Source organism: Nicotiana attenuata, unplaced genomic scaffold (genome assembly GCF_001879085.1).
Source record: "Nicotiana attenuata strain UT unplaced genomic scaffold, NIATTr2, whole genome shotgun sequence".
Classification (NCBI taxonomy): Eukaryota; Viridiplantae; Streptophyta; class Magnoliopsida; order Solanales; family Solanaceae; genus Nicotiana; species Nicotiana attenuata.
In genome coordinates this window covers 115,565-137,986 of record NW_017672403.1, presented here as the reverse complement: position 1 = coordinate 137,986, position 22,422 = coordinate 115,565, and the positions used below count along the sequence as shown (strand labels likewise).

Genomic DNA, 22,422 nt, shown 5'->3' with positions numbered 1-22,422 from the left:
GCTACACGGGACTAACTCACGCGTTATGGTATAAATACCTGGACCCGCACGGTCAACTCACGTGCTACGCGGATAACTCACGCGCTATGGTATTAATATCCTCACAACCAGGCCCTTGGGTTTACTCAATCATGTACCTCACTAGCCTCACCATCATCAACAAATAAGGGAACACAGCCCACATCAAGTATCACAGCATATTAGCATATAATAGAGACTGAGGTAAACAAATACAATAATTTCTATGACTGAGTACAAATAATGTGAGCATGAATAAATTAAGCCTAAGCATGATCTCTAACATGAAGGCAGACAAGTTCAACAACAAGTAACTACTTAAACACAGATGATGGCCATAAGGCCTCACGGGACGGACCAAGTCTCAATCCCTCGCGGTGCACACCCACACGCCCGTCACCTAGCGTGGGTATCACCACCAAACAATCACATGATATCAATTTCTCCGGGTTTATACCCTCAAAGCCAGAGTTAAAACTGTTACTTACCTCAACCGCATAAAATCCTACTCCGGGATGCCCTTGTCTCTGGACTCGGTCTCCAAAAGCTTCGAATCTAACCATAATCAGATTAATACCACCATCATGTGCTAAAGAATCGAATTCCACAATAAAAACTACAAAATATGCCAAAAATCCGAAATCGGCCAAAATCCGGCCCCCGGGCCCACGTCTCGGAATCAGTCAAAAATGGCAGAATAATAATCCTCGTCCTCTCCCGAGTCTAACCATATAAAATTCGTCAAAATCGGACTCCGTTTGGTCCCTCAAATCCTCACTTAAAACTCTCCAAAACTCAAACCCTAACTCCCTCAATTTCACTTTGAAATCATCAATCAAATCCCAAAAACGAAGATGGATTCATAAATTATAATCAAAATCGAGTAGAAAACATATACCCCAATCCATATGGTGAAAATATCCTCCAAAATCGCCCAAATCCGAGCACCCCAACTCAAAATATGACCGAATGAACAAACCCTAGTTTTGTATATTTTTCTACCAGCTATTCTGCCTCGTTTCTCAAGCCAAACGATCCCGAAACTCGTATTTTATGCCTCCAATGGATTCCTTGTGAAATTCTAGTCAAGTTAGGCTTTTGAATCACTCAATTTGACCTTATAACGAAGGAGATATGTAGGTTTTAATATTTGCAAATAGTGCAGATTTTTAAATACGCTGCTAGTGGCAATTTCGTAATTAATCTGAAAAATCTGGCAACTTAATTCTTAGTAAAATGACCATAAATCCTCATACGATGTCTAAATTCGACGATTCTTTTTGCTACGGGTCCGTATTACGATACGGATCTAATTCTTCAATCAAAAAAGAAATTGTAACTCATTTGTTCAATATGATATCATTTATGCTTGAAGAAGCGACGTTGAAACATAAGAAAAACGAGCGCAACACAACCCAAACCTATCCGAAACTCACCCGAGGCCCTCGAGACCTCAATCAATAATTCCAACAAGTCATATATCACTGCCCGAACTTAGTCGAACCTTCGGAACACCCCAAAACACCAAATCAACCTCGAATTCAAGCCTAAGAACTTCTAAACTTCCAACTTTCGCCAATTCAAGCCTAATTCTACCACGGACCTCCAAATTGTATTCCGGACACACTCCTAATTCTAAAATCACCCAACGAAGCTAATCGAATCATAAAAATCCAAATTCGAATTCTTTTACTCATAAGTCAGCTTCCGGTTGACTTTTCTAACTTAGCTTTCTAACTAAGAGACTAAGAGTTCATTTCACTCCAAAACTACTCCGAACCCAAACCTACCAACTCAATACAACTCAACACAGCTGAACAACATATAAATAAGCATAGATGGGAAAATGTGGTTATAACTCTCAGAACGAACGATCGGGTCGTTACAATACTGAGCTTTTATTTAGATTTGCAACGAGGCCTGATGCTTGTGAGAACTGCTGGAAGCACCCAAATAATGCTCGAAGTGACTTCAGATCCCCTCTACAGAATAGTAATAGGTCATCTGCAAAGCTAAGTTGAACTATCTGTAATTTGGCACATCTAGGATGATACTTGAACTCAGTGTTGTGTTGCACTGTCTTTAGTAATATGCTCAAGTACTCCATGACCAGTACAAAGAGAGAAGGGGAAAAGGGGTCACCCTGTCGCAAGCCCTTCTTGGCTTTAAATGGCTTGGTCAGGCTTCCATTTATCACAATTGAGTATGTGATAGTACTAATGCACTTCATGATCCATTTAGTAAATATGGTAGGAAAGTTCAATTCATTCAATACTTGCTCCAGGAATACCCACTCCACCGATTCATAAGCCTTCTGCATATCAATCTTCATCATGCACCTAGGGAAAATCCCTTTCCTCCCATATCCTTTGAACAGTTCATGGCTGAGGGCAATATTGTCAGTTATTATCCTCCCAGGTACAAAGGCTCCTTGACTTCTATCAACCAGATCATCAATTACGCATTATAGTCTGCTAGTGAGAATCTTTGAGTGCAACAGGAGATTGGTCTACATTGCTTCACGCTTGAAGGATGTTTTAGCTTAGGTACAAGGGCAACTGTTGTATAATTTATGGGTTTATACAGTTCACATGTGTCAAAAAAATCCATAACTGCATTAGTAATATCTTCTCCTGCAATGGGCCAAACCCACTTGAAAAATAGTGCATTGAAACCATCACATCCAGAGGCCTTTTGATAATTGATTTCTCTGATAGCCTTACTCACTTCACCTCGTGTTATAGGAGCAATGAGCTTCAATTGTTTTTCTCTTTTAAGTACAGGTCCATTCCTCATTATAGTTGCCTGAATACAAGGAAGCCGAGATGCTGAAGAAACTAATAGATGCTTATAGTATCCAGTTATTTCCTCTTCAATAGCTTTGTCATTCTGTAGTATTGTCACGACCCTAACCAGGACCTGGTCGTGATGGCGCCTCTCGTGAAGACAAGGCCAACCAACTATTCCCAATTCGAAGTTAAACAGCTAGAAACAGCAAGAAAACGGTCTAAAACATGATTTAATAATACTAAGTAGCAGATAATATCATAACAATGCGGAAGTACAACCCAAACACAGCCCTAACCGGGGTGTCACTAGTCATGAGCATCTATAAGTCATAATACAAGTCTGCTAAGTCTATACGCTAGTACAAATGTCTAAAAATAGATAGAAATGATAAAGGAGGAGAAACACGGGACTGCGAACGCCATGCAGCTACTTCGTGACTCCGAATGTCCGCCTGAAGCTAGAAGGATCAACACTCGGGAGCGGAACCAGACACGCCTGAATCTGCACACAGGGTGCAGGGAGTAAAGTGAGTACTCCAACTCAGTGAGTAACAAATGTAAATAAAGACTGAAAGCGAGAAATCACGTAAGGCACAAGGCATTCTATAATGAAGCAGTAAAATCATTTGAAAACAGTAAACCAGTCAAAAGATAAGTAGAAATCTTTTTTCAATAAGTAAGTAGGAACATGACAGGCAATTAAGGAATAATAAACACATAGAAGTTTGCCCCTCGGGCACAGTATCAACAAATTCGCCCCTCGGGCAACATCTCAGAACAATACCAGCCCCTCGGGCTCAATCTCACATCATACTGGGCACCCGCGCTCACTGGGGGTGTGCAGACTCCTGGAGGAGCCCCTTACGGCCCAAGCGCAATATCAAGCCACCTTGTGGCGTCATCACTAGGCCCTCGGCCTCATATCAATCAATCCACCTCGTGGCGTACATATCTCAGGCCCTCGGCCTCAAATCAATATCAGTGTTTCCTCACAACATAGGCCCTCAGCCTTCCTCAGTCAAAAATCCTCACAAGTCTCTCGGGCAATAAACAGTGTTTCTCAGCCCAAACATCATTTAAAATATCATTTAAGTATTAAAACGGAGTAAACATGGCTGAGTAGAAAAACGGTGGAAAATAACATGACTGAGTTCAAGTATAAAGTCAAAACAGTGAGGAAATATCAATAAAAATCCCCGAAGGGTTCAAATAGTTGGCATGAAGCCCAAATATGGCATTCAGCCGAAATAATGATGATAGCAATTAGATTTCAGTTAAATATGCAGTAAAATCATCAATCGGGACGGACCAAGTCACAATCCCCAATAGTGTACGACCCCACGCTCGTCATCAAGCGTGTGCCTCACCTCAATATAGCACTACGATGTGCAATCCAGGGTTTCAAACCCTCAGAACATCATTTACAATCATTAATCACCTCGAACCGGTCAAATCTCTAGCTCGCAACGCCTTTGCCCCTTGAATCGGCCTCCACGCGCGTCAAATCTATCCAAAAATCAGAACGAGGACGTCAAAATATGCTAAGGGAACGAAGCCCAAGCGAAAACAATCAATAATTGACACAAATCCTGAAATTACCAAAACCCGACCCCCGGGCCCACATCTCAGAATTCAATAATTTTTACACCAATAGATTCCTTATCTCCCTACGAGTTCATACATATCAAAAGTTCAGAAGTCCGACCTCAAATGGTCCATCAAATCCTCAATCAAAGGTCTAAATTTCCAAGCCCTAGTTCTTCAATTTTTGGCTTAATTTCCATGATTTACTAGGTGGAATTCACATAATAATCGAGTTTTAAGACCAATAATCTTACCTCCAGGTGATTCCCCTTGAATCCCTCTTTAATCTCCTTTAAAAAGCTCCAAAAACGACCTACTATGGAGGAAATAAACCCCACATTCGCGGACAAGACGATCTTTTAAACTTTCTGCCCAGGCCTAAAAATCTTTCTTCGCGAACGCGGTCAAAGCCTCGCGTTCGCGAAGCACAATTCAACTTTGACCAAATTTCCTCTTACGCGATCACGATCTAACCCTCACGAACGCGATGCTTAGCCCAGGTGAACCTTCGCGAACGCGCTCCATCAATCGCGAACGCGATGAGTTAATTCCACTGAAGCTCAGCACTCTCAATTCCTTCTATGCGAACGCGACACCTATCCTGCGAACGCGATGCCTCAATCCTTAGCCCTTCGCGAATGAAGCTCCCATCGCGAACGCGAAGGCTTAATCTTTTCCTTCCTCAACTGACTCTTCGCGAACGCGAGGTTCCACCCGCGAACGCGAAGAGAAAAATACCTGCAACTGCTGAAGGCCAAAATCTGCAACTTTCTTCAACTTCAAATGATCCGTTCAACCCTCTGAAACTCACCCGAGGCCCACGGGACCTCAACCAAAGGCACCAACATACCCCAAAACCTCATTCAAACCTGTTCCAATCTTCAAAACACCTCAAACAACATCAAATCAACTAAAACACATCGGATTCAAGCCTAGGTTTCTAAAAACTTCCGAATTCCTCTTTTGATCAAAAACCCAACCAAACCACGTCCGAATAACCTGAAGTTTTGCACACACATCCCAAATGACACAACGCAGCTACTGCAACTCTCAGAATTCCATTCCGACCCCTATATCAAAATCTCGCCTACCAACCGGAAATCGCCAAAATATCAACTTCGCCAATTCAAGCCTAAATCTTCTCCGAACCTCCAAAACCTATTCTGATCACACTCCTAAGTCTCAAATCACCTCCTGAAGCTAACCGAACCATCGAAACTCACATCCAAGCCCTCTAACACATAAGTCAATATCCGGTTGACTTTTCCAACTTAAGCCTTCTTAAAAGAGACTAAGTGTCTCAAACTTCACCAAAATCAATCCGGATTCAATCCGACCAACCCGATACCAAAAAACACGGATAAAAAAAATATAAAGAAGTAGAAATGGGGGAAATGGAGCGGTAACTCATGAGACGACTGGCCGGGTCGTCACAAGTATCCTTCCATGTTCATCTACCAAGCTTCTGATATGATCGTGAGCTTCTCTGTTCATCATACAAGCAAAGAAAAACTTAGTGTTTGAGTCCCCTAGTCGCAGCTATTGGACTTTTGGTTTTTGTCTAGTGATGCTTTCTTCCACCAAAGACCATTTCTCTAGCTGCATCTTCGGGCCTTTCTCTTATTCAAACAAACTACTATGTTGATTACATGTTCTCATCTGCCCTTGTAAGTCACTAAGTTGCTGTATCGTTGTTCTAATTTTATCTGCAACCCTGCTGTATTTAGTTGTAGATAAACGTTTTAGTTCCCCTTTCACGGCTTGTAATCGTCTCCATACTTGTTGCATTCCACTTCCTTCACTTGTGCCTCTGCAGCTTTCTTTTACAATTCTCATGAAGTCCTGGTGATCCGCCAAGTAGTTGAAAAATCTGAAGGGTTTGATCTTCTTAGTTTGCCTTCCCCCAAAATTTACACATATGGGAGTATGATCAGAGAAAGGGGGGTCTAATAGTATTGCTTCAAGGAGAGACTATTGTTGCATCCACTCTGAGTTCCTTAATTTTCTATCAATATAGCTGTACACATGATTGTTGGTCCAAGTAAACTCTCTACCCACGGTTTTGAGTTCAGCCATCGCAGCATCCTATATAAAGTCATTGAAGTCACTCACTTCTGCTTCTTGTACGTGGCTACCATTTATTCTATCATCTATGTTCCTAATAGCATTGAAGTCCCCCGTTAATAACGACAGACCTTTTTGAAAAGCAGCCAGCCCATTTAATTCATGCCACAATAGTTTCCTAACTTGTATAATGTGTAACCATAGACTCTAGTAAAGTTGAGTTCAATGTTTGCTAGCTTGACTATTCCATGCATCCATTGAGTACTATATGCTAATAACTGAAAATCACATTGAGTTGGATCCCATAGTACCCAAATTCGCTCCTTTTCATTGGCCTGATAATTTTTGCACTATTTCCATCCTCCAGCTATTCTTTATTATTGCGGCAGCAGCTGGTTGGACAACTCTATGTTCAGTTACCACTAGCAACCCTACTCTATTCTCCTTCACAAACACCTTTAACTCCTTCTGCTTGTAAACTTTATTTATGCCCCTAACATTCCAAGCTACAATCTTCATATCAGATTAGGGAAATCTTGAAGGCTATCAACCTTCACATAACTACATTGCGCCGAATCTCCTTGTGTGTTATTTTTGGTTTCTGTTGGTTGTCCTTTAGCTGTAGTCTAGATTGCATTTTCTCTTGTTCCCTCTGTTTTAGTTGATGATTCATCTGGCCTTGCTTCTGTCCACCATTGGATTGATGTTGCTCCGTTTGACATTGATGCCCAACTTGTAAACATGTGTGGCGATATAATGGTTTCCAGTCATATTCTACCACTTGTGTGAAGAATTTACTAGTTGGATCCTGAACTCTGTTGGTTGATGATAGCTCCTTCGTAACATCCATTTCAACAAGAATCCTGGCATATGATATGCGCTCAACAGCTGAAGTGCATTCATCTGCATATCCACGCCCAATTCTACTGAGGGTCTTCATTACCCAACAATTAAGCGGCATGTTTGGCAATTGTACCCATATAGGTAAAATGCGTAGCACTTCATCATTCAAATTAAAATCAGCTGCCCATGTCTTAACAATTATAGGCGTATAGTTGATCATGTAAGGTCCCAAGTACAACACCTCGTCCCTGTCCACCACACTAGTAAATCTAATAACGAAGTAGTCATCATTGTGATAGTATACCTTAGGTTTAGCCGCGAAGTTCCAATTCGTTGAAATAAATCGTTCTACCGCTCCAATTGATGGTGATTCTCCCACAACATATAGTATTGGAGCTTGATTCCACTTCGCGGTTTCTTCTGCAAATTCATCTTCTTCCAATTGAACTACTTGTTCCACTTCCTATATGATTGGCGGAACATATGTCAATTTCATACCTCGGGCTGCTAATATATTGCCATTGAACAAATTCGCCCAGGTTTTCCCTTCCTGTTGTGGTTGCAAATCAATTTTCCGTTGTGCTACTGCATTCCTTTAGGTTGATCTACACCTTTCTCTCCCTCCTTAGCACCACTGTGGCTATTCTTACATGGAGTAACCTCCTTCATTTTTCCAGCCCTTCTGTGCCAATAACATGTGTTGATTTGGGAGTTACTATAGAACTCCCTGCAATTGAGGCCAGTTGTGCAGATTTTGGATTTACAGTTGAAACCTCTCAGCTGCGATTTGGCGTTACAGCAGTTGCCCCTTCCACCGGACAGTTGCCTTTCGCCCGTATCCATATCATGTCCATCATCAGAGCTTTTTTGCCATTCCTTTTCGGCCTTCCCCTAAGCATTTTCCGGTACCGGCGCAATAGAACACCCTAGCGTACACCTGAGAGAGAAAACCCAGAGAGGTTTTTTTTTTTTTTTTTTTTTTTACATTTGCTTGATATTAATAACATTTACTTATAACAAAATTATTTCTGATTGCAGGTTCTTGTCGAGGAAGTTGGGAAGTCCTGCGATTCGGAATAACTTTGTGTTTACTAGATGTGTTTCTAAATTGTGTGAAATATATTAGCAAAAATGGGTAATCATTGTGTACTTAATGTTCCCAGTGATCCTGCTGTAATGCCTTATTAATGAAAACATTATCCTATTAACCAAAAAAAAAAATATTCAGATCAAGTATTATCAATTTTTCTGTACGTTTTTTAGTACTAGTACTAGTACTTACCAGAGTAGATCGTGAACCAACTGACCCAAATTGGTTTACTATCTCCGGTTTCCGATGTCTTTTCCCAAATGAGCAATTTTCCTTGTTGCCCCATAATAAGTTGTCACTTGTCACTGACACCTACCCGAAATCCACACAACCATATATCTAGTAGTAAATGAGTATAAAACGACAGTTAACTTCAACTTATCATCCTCTCCGTCGATCATCGACCGACTTATTCCCCCCAAATTCCCTATTTCCTCCTTTCCCCAATCCCCGTATTTGAAAACCTAGAAAATCAATCGCAGCAAATCACTCCTCCGCCGCGCCGTGCTGTGCCGTGCCGCCCGCATTCAACAGAATTAAACGCTGCGTTATATACACTTAAAAGAGAGGAGATGGAGCACCAGGAGAACGAATACGAGGAGCACGAGCACGAGGTTTACGGAGGAGATATACCCGATGAAGGAGGAGAGATGGATGCCGAGTATGATGAAACATCTGCCGCCGCTGAATCTGAGGATGACCCTAATGCTAAGGTTGTTAGCATTACTTCATCATTTTTGAATTTGTTTTTTTTCCCCCGTTTTGCTGGTATTTAAGGTGTGTGTAATAACCGTGATTTTTTATCCTATAGGAATTAGAAAATATGAAGAAGAGATTGAAGGAGATAGAGGATGAAGCAGGCGCTCTTCGTGAAATGCAGGCCAAGGTCGAGAAAGAGATGGGCTCTGCACAAGGTTTTACTCATCTGAATATACAACTCTGTAAATTTGGCAGTGCCTCTCTGTTCTTTTGGAATACTGTGCAGTATTGATACCTCTGAAAGTTTCAATCGGAACTTATATTAGAGTCATCCATTGGTCTTCGCAGCGCCAGGCCTGTGATGTGTGGATCAAATCTATAATCTCTGGTGTCTTTTATATTTTCCTTTTCTTTAAAGTTCAGACTTTTTTGTCCCTGTAAGTAGTGGCTTATACTCTTGTTATGAAATAAAATAAAAAAGAAAGGAAAACAATATAGTGGCTTATACTCTTTAAGGTCTTATGGCGGTGATGGAGAAAGAGTGAATTTTCTCATGAAAAAATATCCTTCTAATGAAAAATTCCGTTTGCAAGAGGTAGAAGCTTGAAGGTTGTTAGGAGTATTTGCAGTGGACTATGTATGTGGTTTTAGCATAGCATGTATTGCTGATGCTCGTACAGTCTAACTTTGCATTGCTTTTTTTTTTTTTTTTGCTCTAGTTGACTAAGCTGAGCATACTGGCGAAATTTATTGGATTATTCATCATTACTGTTTCCTTACGTTACTTGCAAGAGTTTTATACTAGGCAAGTTAGTTTCCATTCTCACAGTTGCTGACTGTTTGGACGTATTGTTAGGTTTGATAGAAAAAATCATCTTGATTTCTGACCCAAAAAATCTTCTCAAATTCAGAATAAAAAATTTCCTTTAAGTTGGCACTCATAACAGATCTTGGAAAGGGGAAACGGTACAATAGCAACAACATACCCAGTGTATTCCACAAGTGGAGCCTAGGGAGGATAGTGTGTACGCAGACATTACCCCTACCTTGTGGCAGTAGGCTCAAAGATGAAAGAAAACGTGAAAGAAAGCATCTTCTAAAAAAAGCGAAAGATAGAAGAAAATTTGAGCCAAGTGCACTGGTCTATCGTTGAGATGTAAGTTTCAAAGTTTGGGATGAAAGCTCCATCCGTGGTTTTCACCTTATGCTCTGTTCATAGTTATTTTGACTTTGGGTACATCATTTTTGGTAGGCTGCTGCCTTTGACTGTAGTCCCTCTGAAATATGTTATTAAGGTACTAATTGGTATCAGTTCACAGTTACCCAAAACATAGTTCAGTTGAACCAAGTCACAGTAGAATCATAAGTATTGTCTGAGTATGCATTATAATGAATAAAATGAATATGCTCATAAATTTTTGAACTTCGTTTTCCTTTGTTTCTTATTAATTTAATAATCTTGATACTAGCAACCTGAATCAGAGAAGATCATGGGGTTGACTCTCTTTCATGTGCCCTTTTTTTAGGGAAGGGGGAGAGGGCAAGTTATAGTAATGGGTTAACACTTGCCTAGTAGAAGATGCCAGTTTATGAGATGAAATTTAAATTTTCTACCTTATCAGATAAATGAGATGCAAAATCAATTTGCTTTATCACTAACAGTTTGTGCTTCTAGTGCAATGTAAGCATTTCATCAATTGAATATCGGTTTTTATCAGGCTAATTATCAGTCATTAAAAATATAAATGAGCTGAAGTAAATTCAAGCTTGGAAGAATACTTTGTATTCATCACTTATGAAGGATAAACATAACAAGTTTGAGTTATACTTATTAGTATATTAGCTTTAGATGGTTTAATTTCGTAATCTGAATTCTGTTCAGGAGAACTTAATAATAATATATGATTTCTTTGGATGAAAGGTAAGTATTTATTCACGGAATAGCACCAAGTGCGTGCTGGAAACTGTACAAGTACACTGCGATCAACCTTTTCCTTCCTACTATAAGCAGTCTATAAAGTCCAAAAGAGTATCAAGATGATTTACATTTTTTAAGTTACACCAAAATGCCAACAATTTTAAGCATCTATATTTTACACAATGAGTTGCAATTGCCTTCCCTTCAAAACATCCTGAGTTGCTTTCCTTCCAAATTGTCCACATTATGCATAATGGAACAGTGTTCACAATGTCATTAGTTGTTTCCTAGTCATTTGACTTCTCCAGCTGCTTATGACCTCCTTCAGATGCTAGTGATGAATTTTATATGGTTTCAAATATTCAACCGTCAATATGCTTGAAAAAAAGTACAAAACTTATCTGATTGATTAAGCAGTTCAGAAAGCTCTAAGAAATATTATCAAATAAAGCCACAAAATTCAGACTTCAAGATTTGGCGGTAAGAAACCCTAGCTTGACTTTTGACAAGTATCAGTTAATACAGTCTGATTTTCTTTTCTGATGGTTAGACAACTTCGTTAATTTTAATCAAGCACTGTCTCCTTACATATGTTGTGCTTAAGCTAGGTTGCTGTAAGAAAGAAAATTAAGTTTCATGATTTATGTAGTTTATTCGTGGATACACTACACTTGAAAGGTTTTATATATTAATTGAAAGGCTCAAAAACTTGTCAAAATTGTATTGTAGTTTTTGACCTCTCAATCTTCTTCAAACGAAGTTTTTGACGTCTCAATTCATTTGGTTTAGGTTTTAAAAAGTTGTTATTTGCAGAGTTATTACACTTTCCATTGTTGGAGAAGATTGTTTGAGTATGCAAGCCAGTTATGGTAAATGAAAACAAACTAGTGCTACTAAATGATTGGATTGTATCTCTCTGCTGCAATTGTAGGTAGGGAACTTTTGGTTGCAATTAGTGTAGTTTATTCGTGGACACACTACACTTGGAAGGTTTTATATATTAATTCAAAGGCAACCCTCAGGGGTTGGCCTGGTGGCAATAGACTTGAGCCTTGGGGTTTGCTCCCTTTCAAGGTCTCAAGTTCGAAACCCACTGGGTGCAAACAATTTCTGAGGGCCATCGGAGTGGGTAAAACCTGAATTAACCGTGGTGCACTTGCGGGAAACTCCTTGCCGAGGGCCTGTGCACCCCCGGGATTAGTCGGGGCTCTTAGAGACTCGGACACCCGGTGCAAATAAAAAAAAATATATTAATTCAAAGGCTCAAAAACTTGTCAAAATTGTATGGTAGTTTTTGACCTCTCAATCTTCTTCAAACAAAGTTTTGACGTCTCAATTCATTTGGTTTAGGTTTTAAAGAGTTGTTAGTTGCTGAATTATTACACATTCCATTTTTGTTGGAGAAGATTGTTTGAGTATGCGAGCCAGTTATTAGCAAATGAAAACAAAGTAATGCTACAAAAGGATTGGGATTGTATCTCTCTGCTGCAATTGTGGGTAGGCAACTCTTGGTTGCAATTAACTTTATGGATTCGCTAAAGTTAGTTCTTGCTTTGTTTAGTCAAGCAATGGTTATTGCTTCAATTTTGTTAATGGGCCTTAGGACATGAATCAATCCACTCACTTTAAAATATCGATTATACTTAGATAAGAATCCGATTTAACCAAAAACTAAGAGAAAAAAAAGAAACAAATTTAAATAAGAATCCAACTAAACCTTTAATACCTTTTACCTCTGTCTAATGTATGTCATTATTTCCTCAAGAGTTGTTGGGATGTCCTCTCGAGGAGGAAGATGAATATTACGAAGGTAGTGCTTGTTGTAGGAAAAAGATAATTACATGGTATTCAGATGCAGCAACAAGCTAAAGTAGTGGTTGTGAGGGTTTTTTTCCTTTCTTCACTTAAAGGTGGGACTAGATGGTTGCTGAGTGGACAAAATCCTAGAATGAGGGGATTTGATTTATGTGCTGCCACTTCCCAGTCTTGTACTTCCTTGTGTTGTTCGTTTTTCTACTCTTAAAGCTTAAGATTAGAGTAACTGGTCATATTTTTGTTTTCTTATTGTATTTTCAGAATGTAATAGAGTTCTTATTACTAATTGTTGAAGACCCATTAATCAAGGACAAAAGCTTTTTGGTCCTGATAATGTGATTGCCACAATTTTGAAGCTCATTATGGCATCGAAGTCCTTTTTATCCCAAACCTCAAGGCTTTCCCAGCTTTTGATTAACTATTTAAGAGAGGCAAATCATTGACTCCATCTGGAGAAAGCTCTGTAATGGTAAGGATGTGGCCAGCACCAAAAAAAAAAAAAGAAGAAAAGAAATATTATTACTCAAAACATGGAAAAGAAAACACGGACTAGGTATCACAGCGGCTTCTCTTACCCCAAATGTCATGATTCTGTTCATCTTCAAAGATTTAACAGTTGGCTGAATACTGGAAGAAGGATCATTTTGGGTTGCCTTGTCTTGGTCTCTCATTAGTGCAAGTGATATATGCTTGGATCTTCATAAGAAAGTTCTACATGGTTGGAACTTAAGTTCTAACTTAAGTATCTTCCTGATCAATGTTTAAGATGTACTAAGCTTATTTCCCTCTGTTCGATCATTTTCCCAAAGTTGCTCTTGAACTGCTTATGGAAACAAATGAAAAGATTGACTTGCCTCATTAATGATTGATCTTCTTTCTTAATTGGGAACAAATTCCATGTAGCTTCAACTTAGACTCTCTTTTTGTTGCATAGTTTAGAGTCTTTCTAGACATTCTTCTACATGATTTCCAGGAGTCTGAGTTTTGACGGGCTGTATCTATTATTGGGTTTACAAATCTTTCTTGTACCGAAGTTTGTTTTAGTTGCTTCTTACTGCACAACCGGTTGTCCAATGGATCTAAAACTTCAGAGTTTGACTTCAGAATGATTTTGATACGCTCTTTTCTTCTCAAACTTGGGATTATCTTAATATATTACTGGTACATGAATATTTTTGCCAAACATGTAATAATATTGAAATATTTATTGTTTGGGAACAGACCTCATGATACCAAACCAGGGAGACATAGTTAGCGCAGTAATAGCTCTGGATTTTTTCCTGTTACCTTCCTCGGAAAGGAAAAAGAATAGCTGTGGAATTTTTACAATAACTAGTTTTGAGATTTCCTCCTGCATTTCAGCGATGGGACAAGTTATTCTTGCATTGTGGAAAAAATGTAATTTGGAATAATGATTCTATTCCTCCGGTATTGGTTATGTTATGAGGAGCTTGGCTCAACTAATGAACTAGTGTAATATATTGGGGAACGAATCGTGTTACATAAATCCCAATAGTTATCTTCAGGTACAGTTTTAGTTATATGACAAAGTTATCTACATGCACAAATAGTATTTATTTCAATTTTCTTGTATGTTATTAATAGACTTTAACTTTAAGTACCTTCATGCCAAATAAACCCGTGTCCTTTTTATTATTAAATGGCTTTGACCACTTATTCCCCCCGGGATAATCTGATTTCTTCTTAAAGATTTTTCCGTTACATCTTCATTTCTGTCACCCTATTTTAGTTGGCTGTTCTTGTTAGACAGCTAAACCTTGGTGTCTAGGTTGGCTTCCTTCATTTGTTCTTTCCAATCACCTAGAAGACAAGATAACTTGCAGCAAGATGACTGGAGAAGTTCGCTGTTTTGAACCAAAACGATCTTTGTGGTCGATTCCAGCGCCTAAGAGTGGGCTATCATTTCTTTTTCTTCTTTTTCCTTTTTTGCACTCGGATCCTTTAATTTCTGATTTATCTAGAAAAAGATAATCCACTTCAAGGTGAAAATGGTTGATTGTTTGTTCTTCTTTCTTTGATTTATTGCTGTCATTGGCATTGGTTTCTTTTTGCCTTTCTCCCTTTTTTGTGTCTGTTATCTATATCCATCCTGTAATTGGCATTTTCTAGATCTAACGCATCCTCTTTCAGAAATTCTTTTATGTGCTAATTTCTTGTCACTAGCTTGTCATTTGGTCCGGCTTCATTTTTTTTTTTGTGTGGTCTTTTTGCCCTTTTGTGTCTATTAGCTATATCCTTCCTGTAATCAGCATGATTCAGTATATCTAGCCCATCCTCGTATGGAAATTTTTTAGGTGCTAATTTCTTGTTGGACAGACTAGCTTGTCATTTGACTTGCAAAGAAAAATAACTATCATTTGGCCCATGAATTTAGTTAAATTGCGTCGATTTCTTGGAGATACAGTGCGATTCTGGTCTATTGTAAATGGGAAATTGGGCTGCACCGATTAGGTATATAGAGTATTTGATATATGCAAAGGGAAAGAAATTAATTAGATCAAACTTAGGAGATAATAAGCACACATTTGGCTTGCATTAGCTATTCATTAAAATTAGGAAAATGGGGAAATGGGGATGCTTTAAATGTGAGTAATTTTATTATTTCGTAGCTCGTTTCATGGTGATTATATGAGAAAGTGCGAGCTGAAGTCATTATTTTGTTGCTTTAAGTGCAATGGGAAGCACATTTGTCGCCTCATGTCTGAAGCACTGTGCTTTAATTAGAGAGGCGCAAAATGATCCCGCCTAGAAGTAGTCGATTCTTTGAATCTGACTATAAAAAGAAAAAGCATGTCACTACGCTTTTAATATTTTCATCATTTTCTTCTTCTTGAGGTTTTGCACATAGTCTACTGCTGTGATGGATTTAAAAAAAAATCTAAAAGTGATCCCGGCTAGAAGTAGTTGATTCTTTGAATCTGACTATAAAAAGAAAAGCATGTCAGTACGCTTTTAACATTTTCATCATTTTCTTCTTCTTGAGGTTTTGCACATGTTCTACTGCTGTGATGGATTTAATAGAAAAATCTGCTATTTCTGTTTCTCTACTTCTTTTGATTTACATCTTTCTTCTTCTTTTTCCTTTTTAAATGATGCATCTTTTGTCTTCTCTTACTGGTGTGAGTCTTTTTCTTCCCAACTTCTTATTTCCTCCTCATTTACTCCCTTAGTACATTTATTCGAGTAATTAAATACGAAAGACAACAACAACAACAACAACCTAGTGAAATCCCACTAGTGGGGTCTGGGGAGGGTAGTGTGTACGCAGACCTTACCCCTACCCCGAAAGAGTAGAGAGGCTGTTTCCGAAAGACCCTCGGCTCAAGAAGACAAAAAGACAAAAGAAGACAATATTAGTAAATATGAAAGAGAGCAATTATTTCTTTTTCTTATGGTTGATCATTTGCAAATTGAAAATCGATAAAGTTGAAGTTATTTTTGTATGCCCCTGTTGAAATTACATGTTAATGATGTTTGATTTGAATTTTTGGATTAATATTGTCATTATTGTACACTTGGGTGATAGAATTAGTACTTCATTCATATATGTTGCATAATTTTTCTGTTTCAATAATTGGGCGCTTCACTTCAAACAAGTGTGAGTGTTGCTTCTTTCCATTTGCTTGAAGCCCCATAAGCCTTGTTGCATTTGTCTTTTCGCTTTAAAAACTTGAGTGGAAGTTTAGGGTGCTTCTGAAGGTCTCTAGACTCTCTGCCTCATAGAAGAGCAGTGAACTTGTTTAGGTTATCCTAGGTTTTGGACTTTCGGTTTTGAAGAGAGAGAGGGAGAGAGAGAGAGAGAGTGTGTGTGTATATAATTTTTCCTTTAATACAACCCCTACCCTCTCAGAAAACAAGAGAAATCCTATCAATCTTCTGTTATTTCTCTGTTCAAAATGTATCTAAATGTTAGATTTGATGTAATGAGATACAAATCGTCAAACTTACGGGGTATTTGTTGTTCATCAATTGTCCTTCTGTGCATGTGTGCAGATCCAACTGCTTCTGCTAGTCAGGCTGAAAAGGAGGAGGTGGATGCGCGATCCATATATGTCGGTAATGTGAGATTTATATCCTTTACCTTGGTCAACATGTAAATTTTTTTTTCCTGTCTGACGGATTTCGCCTAATAGCTTCATCCTGCTTCTTGCAAGGCTTATATTTTGTTAATCAATGGCAGGACTTCATTTATAATTCAACCTTATCTGATGACTTGCTTTCGATTTTTAGCCAATGACAGAAACTGCAGATTACTTCATTGCTCTTTTGTTGCCTATAGCTTTTTTCCCTTCTATGTTGCATTATTAGTTGTTCTTTAACAGTGTGGCTAACATGCAACTTTAACAGGAACTCACCTACAAAGCAATAACTCTATCATTCAGCTTTCTAGAACAAACTTATTTTTTGTCTCAGTTGTCTAATTGCTCCACTTCCATATTTTTTTTTCATGTTGCACACAATGAAAATTGGGTTGTTGCTCTTCTATTTGTTCTTTTACCTTTTGTTTTCTGTTTTGCTTTTGTAGCCTGAGCTTTCAATTTGTTGTGTGCAGAAGAATGAATACTTGGGATAAGTTTGTGCAGAATAACATGACTCTTCTTTTATAATCTAGGTTGGCAAAAGCTTTGAGAAATTGCATACATGGTTTATACATTTGACATTTTCTTCAGAGAGACCAGGAAAATATCAGTGATTTGAAGGATTTTTCTTTGTATGATGAACCTGTAGATTTTCTATTACTACAAGCAACATTTGGATTCCTAGTGTTGGCAAGATAAGTCAACACCTTGGGTTGCTTGTTCTGATGTTTCACTTTCTAGATTAGTTGCTGCATCTTATTTTGATTTGCTGTATTGACCAGAGCTAACCATACATTAAGTCATTAACAAGCAAAAGAACAAGATATTGCTCTCTGCACATCTTACAAAAGTACCACTAATCATGTTAGTTAAAGACATCTAAGAAGCCCCTCATGGTTGGTCTTTGGATGTAGTCGTAATGCTATATTCATTATACTCCCTATATTGCTCAAGCTTTTGAGACCGGATATCTGAAGGGAGGCAAGTCCCCGCCCCCTCAACCCCCTCTTACCTGTCTCTTGTGAAAATTATAGCAGAATTATCATTTGAATCGTCTTTTTCATTTCAACTTCAGGTAGATTACGCTTGCACACCTGAGGAAGTGCAGCAACATTTTCAATCTTGTGGTACTGTGAACAGGGTAACTATCCTGACTGACAAGTTTGGCCAGCCGAAAGGCTATGCTTATGTCGAATTTGTTGAAGTTGAGGCTGTTCAAAACGCACTTCTGTTAAACGAATCAGAGCTTCATGGGCGGCAGTTGAAGGTCCATAACAATCCTTAATCTTTTTGTTCGCTGTTTCACTTTCTAGATGTTCTACCACTGTATTCTTTGTCATGTAGGTATCTGCTAAGCGGACAAATGTTCCTGGTTTGAAGCAATTTCGAGGAAGGCGATTCAACCCTTATGCAGGATCTCGCCCTCGGCGTCCATTCATGCCTGGTGCTCCAGTATTTCCACCTTTTGGGTAATTAATGATGTTGCTATCCCTCGTAGCACATTTATTTTGTTGCGCCCAAATAAAAAAGATATCTTTTACATTCAAATGGAACTATTGATGCTGCTTCTATGTTCTACCATCTAGTACTTGAAGCCGCTTCTATGTTCTACTATCATGCTTGAGAGAACTCCCTTACCCTCGGGTTTTCTTCCTACTTTTCGTTTTCCCCAGAAGCGAGGTTTTGAGTTACGTAGCTTGAACTTTTATTTACATGGCTATTTGCTGTTTTAGACAGTTTTGCCAGTGCAAGAGTGCTACTGTTTTACTGTTATATGGGGCAATTTCTTTTTTCCTGTTCTTTTCTTTTTGTTTTGTCTTAGGGGATAGAGGAGGCCTAAAAGAGGCATATCAAGATATGAGCAGTTCATGGTATATCTAGAGGAGGCCTAAAAGAGGCATATCAAGATATGAGCAGTTCATGGTATATCTTGCCACCATAGATGCTAGATGAGCTACGAAATCATGTAAAAAGGTCAAGGAAAAAAAACAGTAAGAATATGCAAGTGGCTTACATGACGGGCACAGTTGGTGGTTTTGTATTTGGGGAAGAAGCTAGAAGTATCTTAACAAATGGGTTGCACATTTTATGATCTTGATCTTTCTTTCAAGTACAACTTCCCATTCTCTCCTCCAACCCAAAAAGAAAAGGCGTCATATTAATACTTGCCCAGACAAAGTGGATCTTTGCTCGACCACTTTTTTGGGTCAAGACATCTTTGTCTAATATCTAGAATCAGGAGCAAAGAGATGCTGGGGACAGAGCTCAGAGCAGTTTCCATCCTGACCATATATTGCTGTCTCAGCCCTTGTCACTCCAGCAAACATTGGGAGATAATGCTCTGCTTATCTCCTTCTTCTCTTGAAATTTCGTTTAAATTCCAGTAATCCTGTCAGTTGCAACTTCATCTGTTATTTATCTCGCCCAGTCAATACAATAACAACATCAACAAACCCAATGTAATGCCACAAGTGGGGTCTAGGGAGAGTAGAGTGTACGCAGATCTTATCCCTACCTTGTGAGGGTAGAGAAGCTGTTTTCAGTAGACCCTCGGCTCAAGGAAAGATGAAAAAGAGGCAATAACAGCAAGCAGTAACAACAACACGATAATAGATTAACCGAAGCGAAAGAAGCAAGAATAGGGATAAGAATAAGAAACAGAAACAAAGTAAAAGAAAACTAAGCATAAGGAAATACAAGAGCAATACTAATACTACCGGTATGGAAAAGAAACACGCTCAACTACCTATTAACCATCTACCCTAATCCTCGACCTCCACACCCTCCTATCAAGGGTCATGTCCTTTGTAGTCTGAAACTGCGTCATGTCCTGCCTAATCACTTCCACTCAACACTTCTTTGGCCTACCTCTACTTCTCATACCCACAAAGGTCTCTCTCACATCTCCTTACTGGGGCAGTTGTGTCCCTCCTCTTCACATGCCCGAACCATCTTAACCTCAATTCCTGCATCTTGTTCTCCATGGAGGCCACTCCCACTTTGCCCTGAATATCTTCATTTCTAATCGTATCTCCTAGTATGTCCACACATCCATCTTAGCATTCTCATTCTGCCACTTTCATCTCTTGGACATGGGATTTCTTGACTGGCCAACAGTGTTGTCAAAGGCTCATTTAAGGCGCGCTTAAGCCCTGAAGCTTAGAAAAGCTCAGGAAGGCGCTTCATCTTGCTTCAGCTGCACTTCAGTGTAGGCAAGTCCCCCAACTTGGATATGACCTTTTCCGAATGCCTTATGAGGTGTGCACATCCACATAATCTACTTGACACACGTTTGTCTGTATTAAACTGTTGTTTTCCTTCACCCCTGCCTTCCTGAGCAGTAGTCCAGAGTTCCCTGTCTCGAAATAAAATGGAATCATGAGTTGTACTTGGTTGGCTGCATTTTTATCGTTTTAATGCCTTAAAACGAAGTAGGATGTTGTGTTTCGTGTAAAGCCAGAGCATGTGTCATCGTAATTTTGTTGATCTGAAATGGTTATTTTGTGTTTAGTGTTCTTTTTAAGGGTTAATTTGGTCTGTTGGTAATTTGACTAAATATGACCTATAGTTTTGCGCTATGTATAAACACATGTAAACTTATATTGATTCGGTTATCGATTTGTTCAATTGAATCCTATTTTCTATTTATCCTATTAGTATTCCTGATAGGCTGGTCCTAATCTTTTTAATATCAAAGAGAACTGAAATTGGTTGGATGCTTTATGCCTTCCTGGACAGAGAGCTGGAACTTCCCGAGATTTTAATGAAGAGTAAGAGAAGTTTTACTTTCTGAGTCACCGGCCAATTTACTTGTGTGAGGCTCATGTAAAACTTGACAAGTGAATGCTTGGTCCGACTTTGTTAGTTCCAATATTTTATCTCAGTCCAACCAAATTGTAATCTCGCCCCTTTAGTATTAAAAATTTTGGGGAGGAAGCATAACGGCTCCAACTTATCAGAAGAAGGCCTTTCATTGCACACTCAAATAAAAAATCAACCTTCAAATTTTGAACTTCTCATCCTCTTACTGATCTAGCCTTTAATTTTTTTTTGTCTCTTTGGGTTCCTATCTCTTCACCTCCTTTTCTGTATTCTAACTTCTTATGTGACCCACAAATGATTCACGCTCCCACTTTGCTGTAGAAGCTCAGTACTGCAGCAAAAATTTGGGCCACCCACCACAAGGATTTTGAATATTGAAGATGAGCGGAAAAGATGCTTATGGGAAGGCTTTTTGGTAAAAATGAAGGGGTCAACGGATCAACGGTAGTAACAGTGATAGGACCTTAGGATCTTTGCTCTTTTGAAGTCTTTTTTGGACGAGGATGAAGGAAAATATCTAGATTGGTATAGTGGGTTTAATTTGAACCGGAGAAGGGCAGAAGGATGGAAGAATATTTCTGTTTTTCCAAAGCATAACTGATAGATTTTTTGCAAGTGGGATCCAGCATTTCATGTGTTAAATTTTAAAAGGAGCCTCACACGAGTAGCCTTTGATGTGTAAGTCACAAAAAAAAAAACATTCTGGAAGAGTAAATCTTCAAATTAGCATGTTCTCGTTACCTCCTTGGCTCTTCACTATGTAAAGCTACAATAGGTAAATAGTTTTGTGGTTTTTACTTCCTTTTGTTTTTGTGCCATGGTCATGTTTTGCCTTCTCATGATCCAACTGCTGCTTGTTGATGATTACATCAAACTTCTGGTAATTGATTTAAATTGAAAAGTGTTCTGTAATTTTCTCATTTGCAGAAGGATTCCAAGGTTCAGACGCCCCACCCGCTACAGGCCATACTAGTGGATTTTTGTCTGGACTGCATGGCCTTCCCGAGGAAAGCATGGGGCTCCCGTAGTGAGAGACGTGTCTCCTTGTTACTCTCTTTGGTTTCCTTTGGGAGTGCAAAGGATGTTATAGTTCAAATTTCCTGTACCATTTAAGTTAAAGGGGCTGACATAAGTTTCAGCTTTGTCGAACATGCTTTAGGTTTGTGGGGACACAGAAGTTGTTTCTATTACTGGCTTGCTCAGGTGACATGCCTTTGGGCAGCAAAAGGGGAAAGCAAACGGACAGATATTTGTTGTAGGTGGTTATACTCTTTGAATTATGTCCCCTGATTTGACGGGGGAACTAAAGGTGTGTTTTAAGTTTGACGGGCATATAGCTCCTCTACCCAAACCCCCTGGCAGGCTAGCACCCTTTCCCCATTTCTGCATGCAATTATGATCTAAATTAGAAAACAAAAATGGGAAGAAGCTGAAGTATGCGTTTTAGTGTTCCAAAAGTTTAAATTTGCTGAGACAACAATTGGTTTCGTTTTCATTGACTGCAAACGAGGTGCTTAATTTCTATAAACACTATAGACTGAAGTATGCGTTTTAGTGTTCCAAAAGTTGAAATTTGCTGAGACAGTAATGGGTTTCGTTTTCATTGACTGCAAACGAGGTGCTTAATCTCTATAAACACTACAGACGGTGAGATTGGTTCTAACTCCCAATTTACATACT

The 22,422-nt window shown here is 38.9% G+C and overlaps 1 protein-coding gene across 1 annotated transcript; it reads left to right on the top strand.

The window, feature by feature from the left end:
* The first annotated feature begins 8,612 nt into the window (after positions 1-8,612).
* Positions 8,613-22,074, top strand: LOC109213065 (polyadenylate-binding protein 1-like). Its single transcript, XM_019376812.1, has 6 exons — positions 8,613-9,101; positions 9,200-9,302; positions 16,835-16,902; positions 17,996-18,187; positions 18,265-18,389; positions 21,670-22,074. The coding sequence occupies exons 1-6, from the start codon at positions 8,961-8,963 to the stop codon at positions 21,713-21,715; spliced, it is 675 nt and encodes a 224-aa protein (XP_019232357.1). The 5' UTR covers positions 8,613-8,960; the 3' UTR covers positions 21,716-22,074.
* The last annotated feature ends 348 nt before the right edge of the window (positions 22,075-22,422 follow it).

Coding starts and splice junctions, on each gene's coding strand:
- LOC109213065 (XM_019376812.1), top strand. CDS start 8,961: ATGGAGCACCAGGAGAACGAATACGAGGAGCACGAGCACGAGGTTTAC. Junction 9,102..9,199: donor AGGATGACCCTAATGCTAAG/GTTGTTAGCATT, acceptor TTTATCCTATAG/GAATTAGAAAATATGAAGAA. Junction 18,390..21,669: donor CCAGTATTTCCACCTTTTGG/GTAATTAATGAT, acceptor TCTCATTTGCAG/AAGGATTCCAAGGTTCAGAC.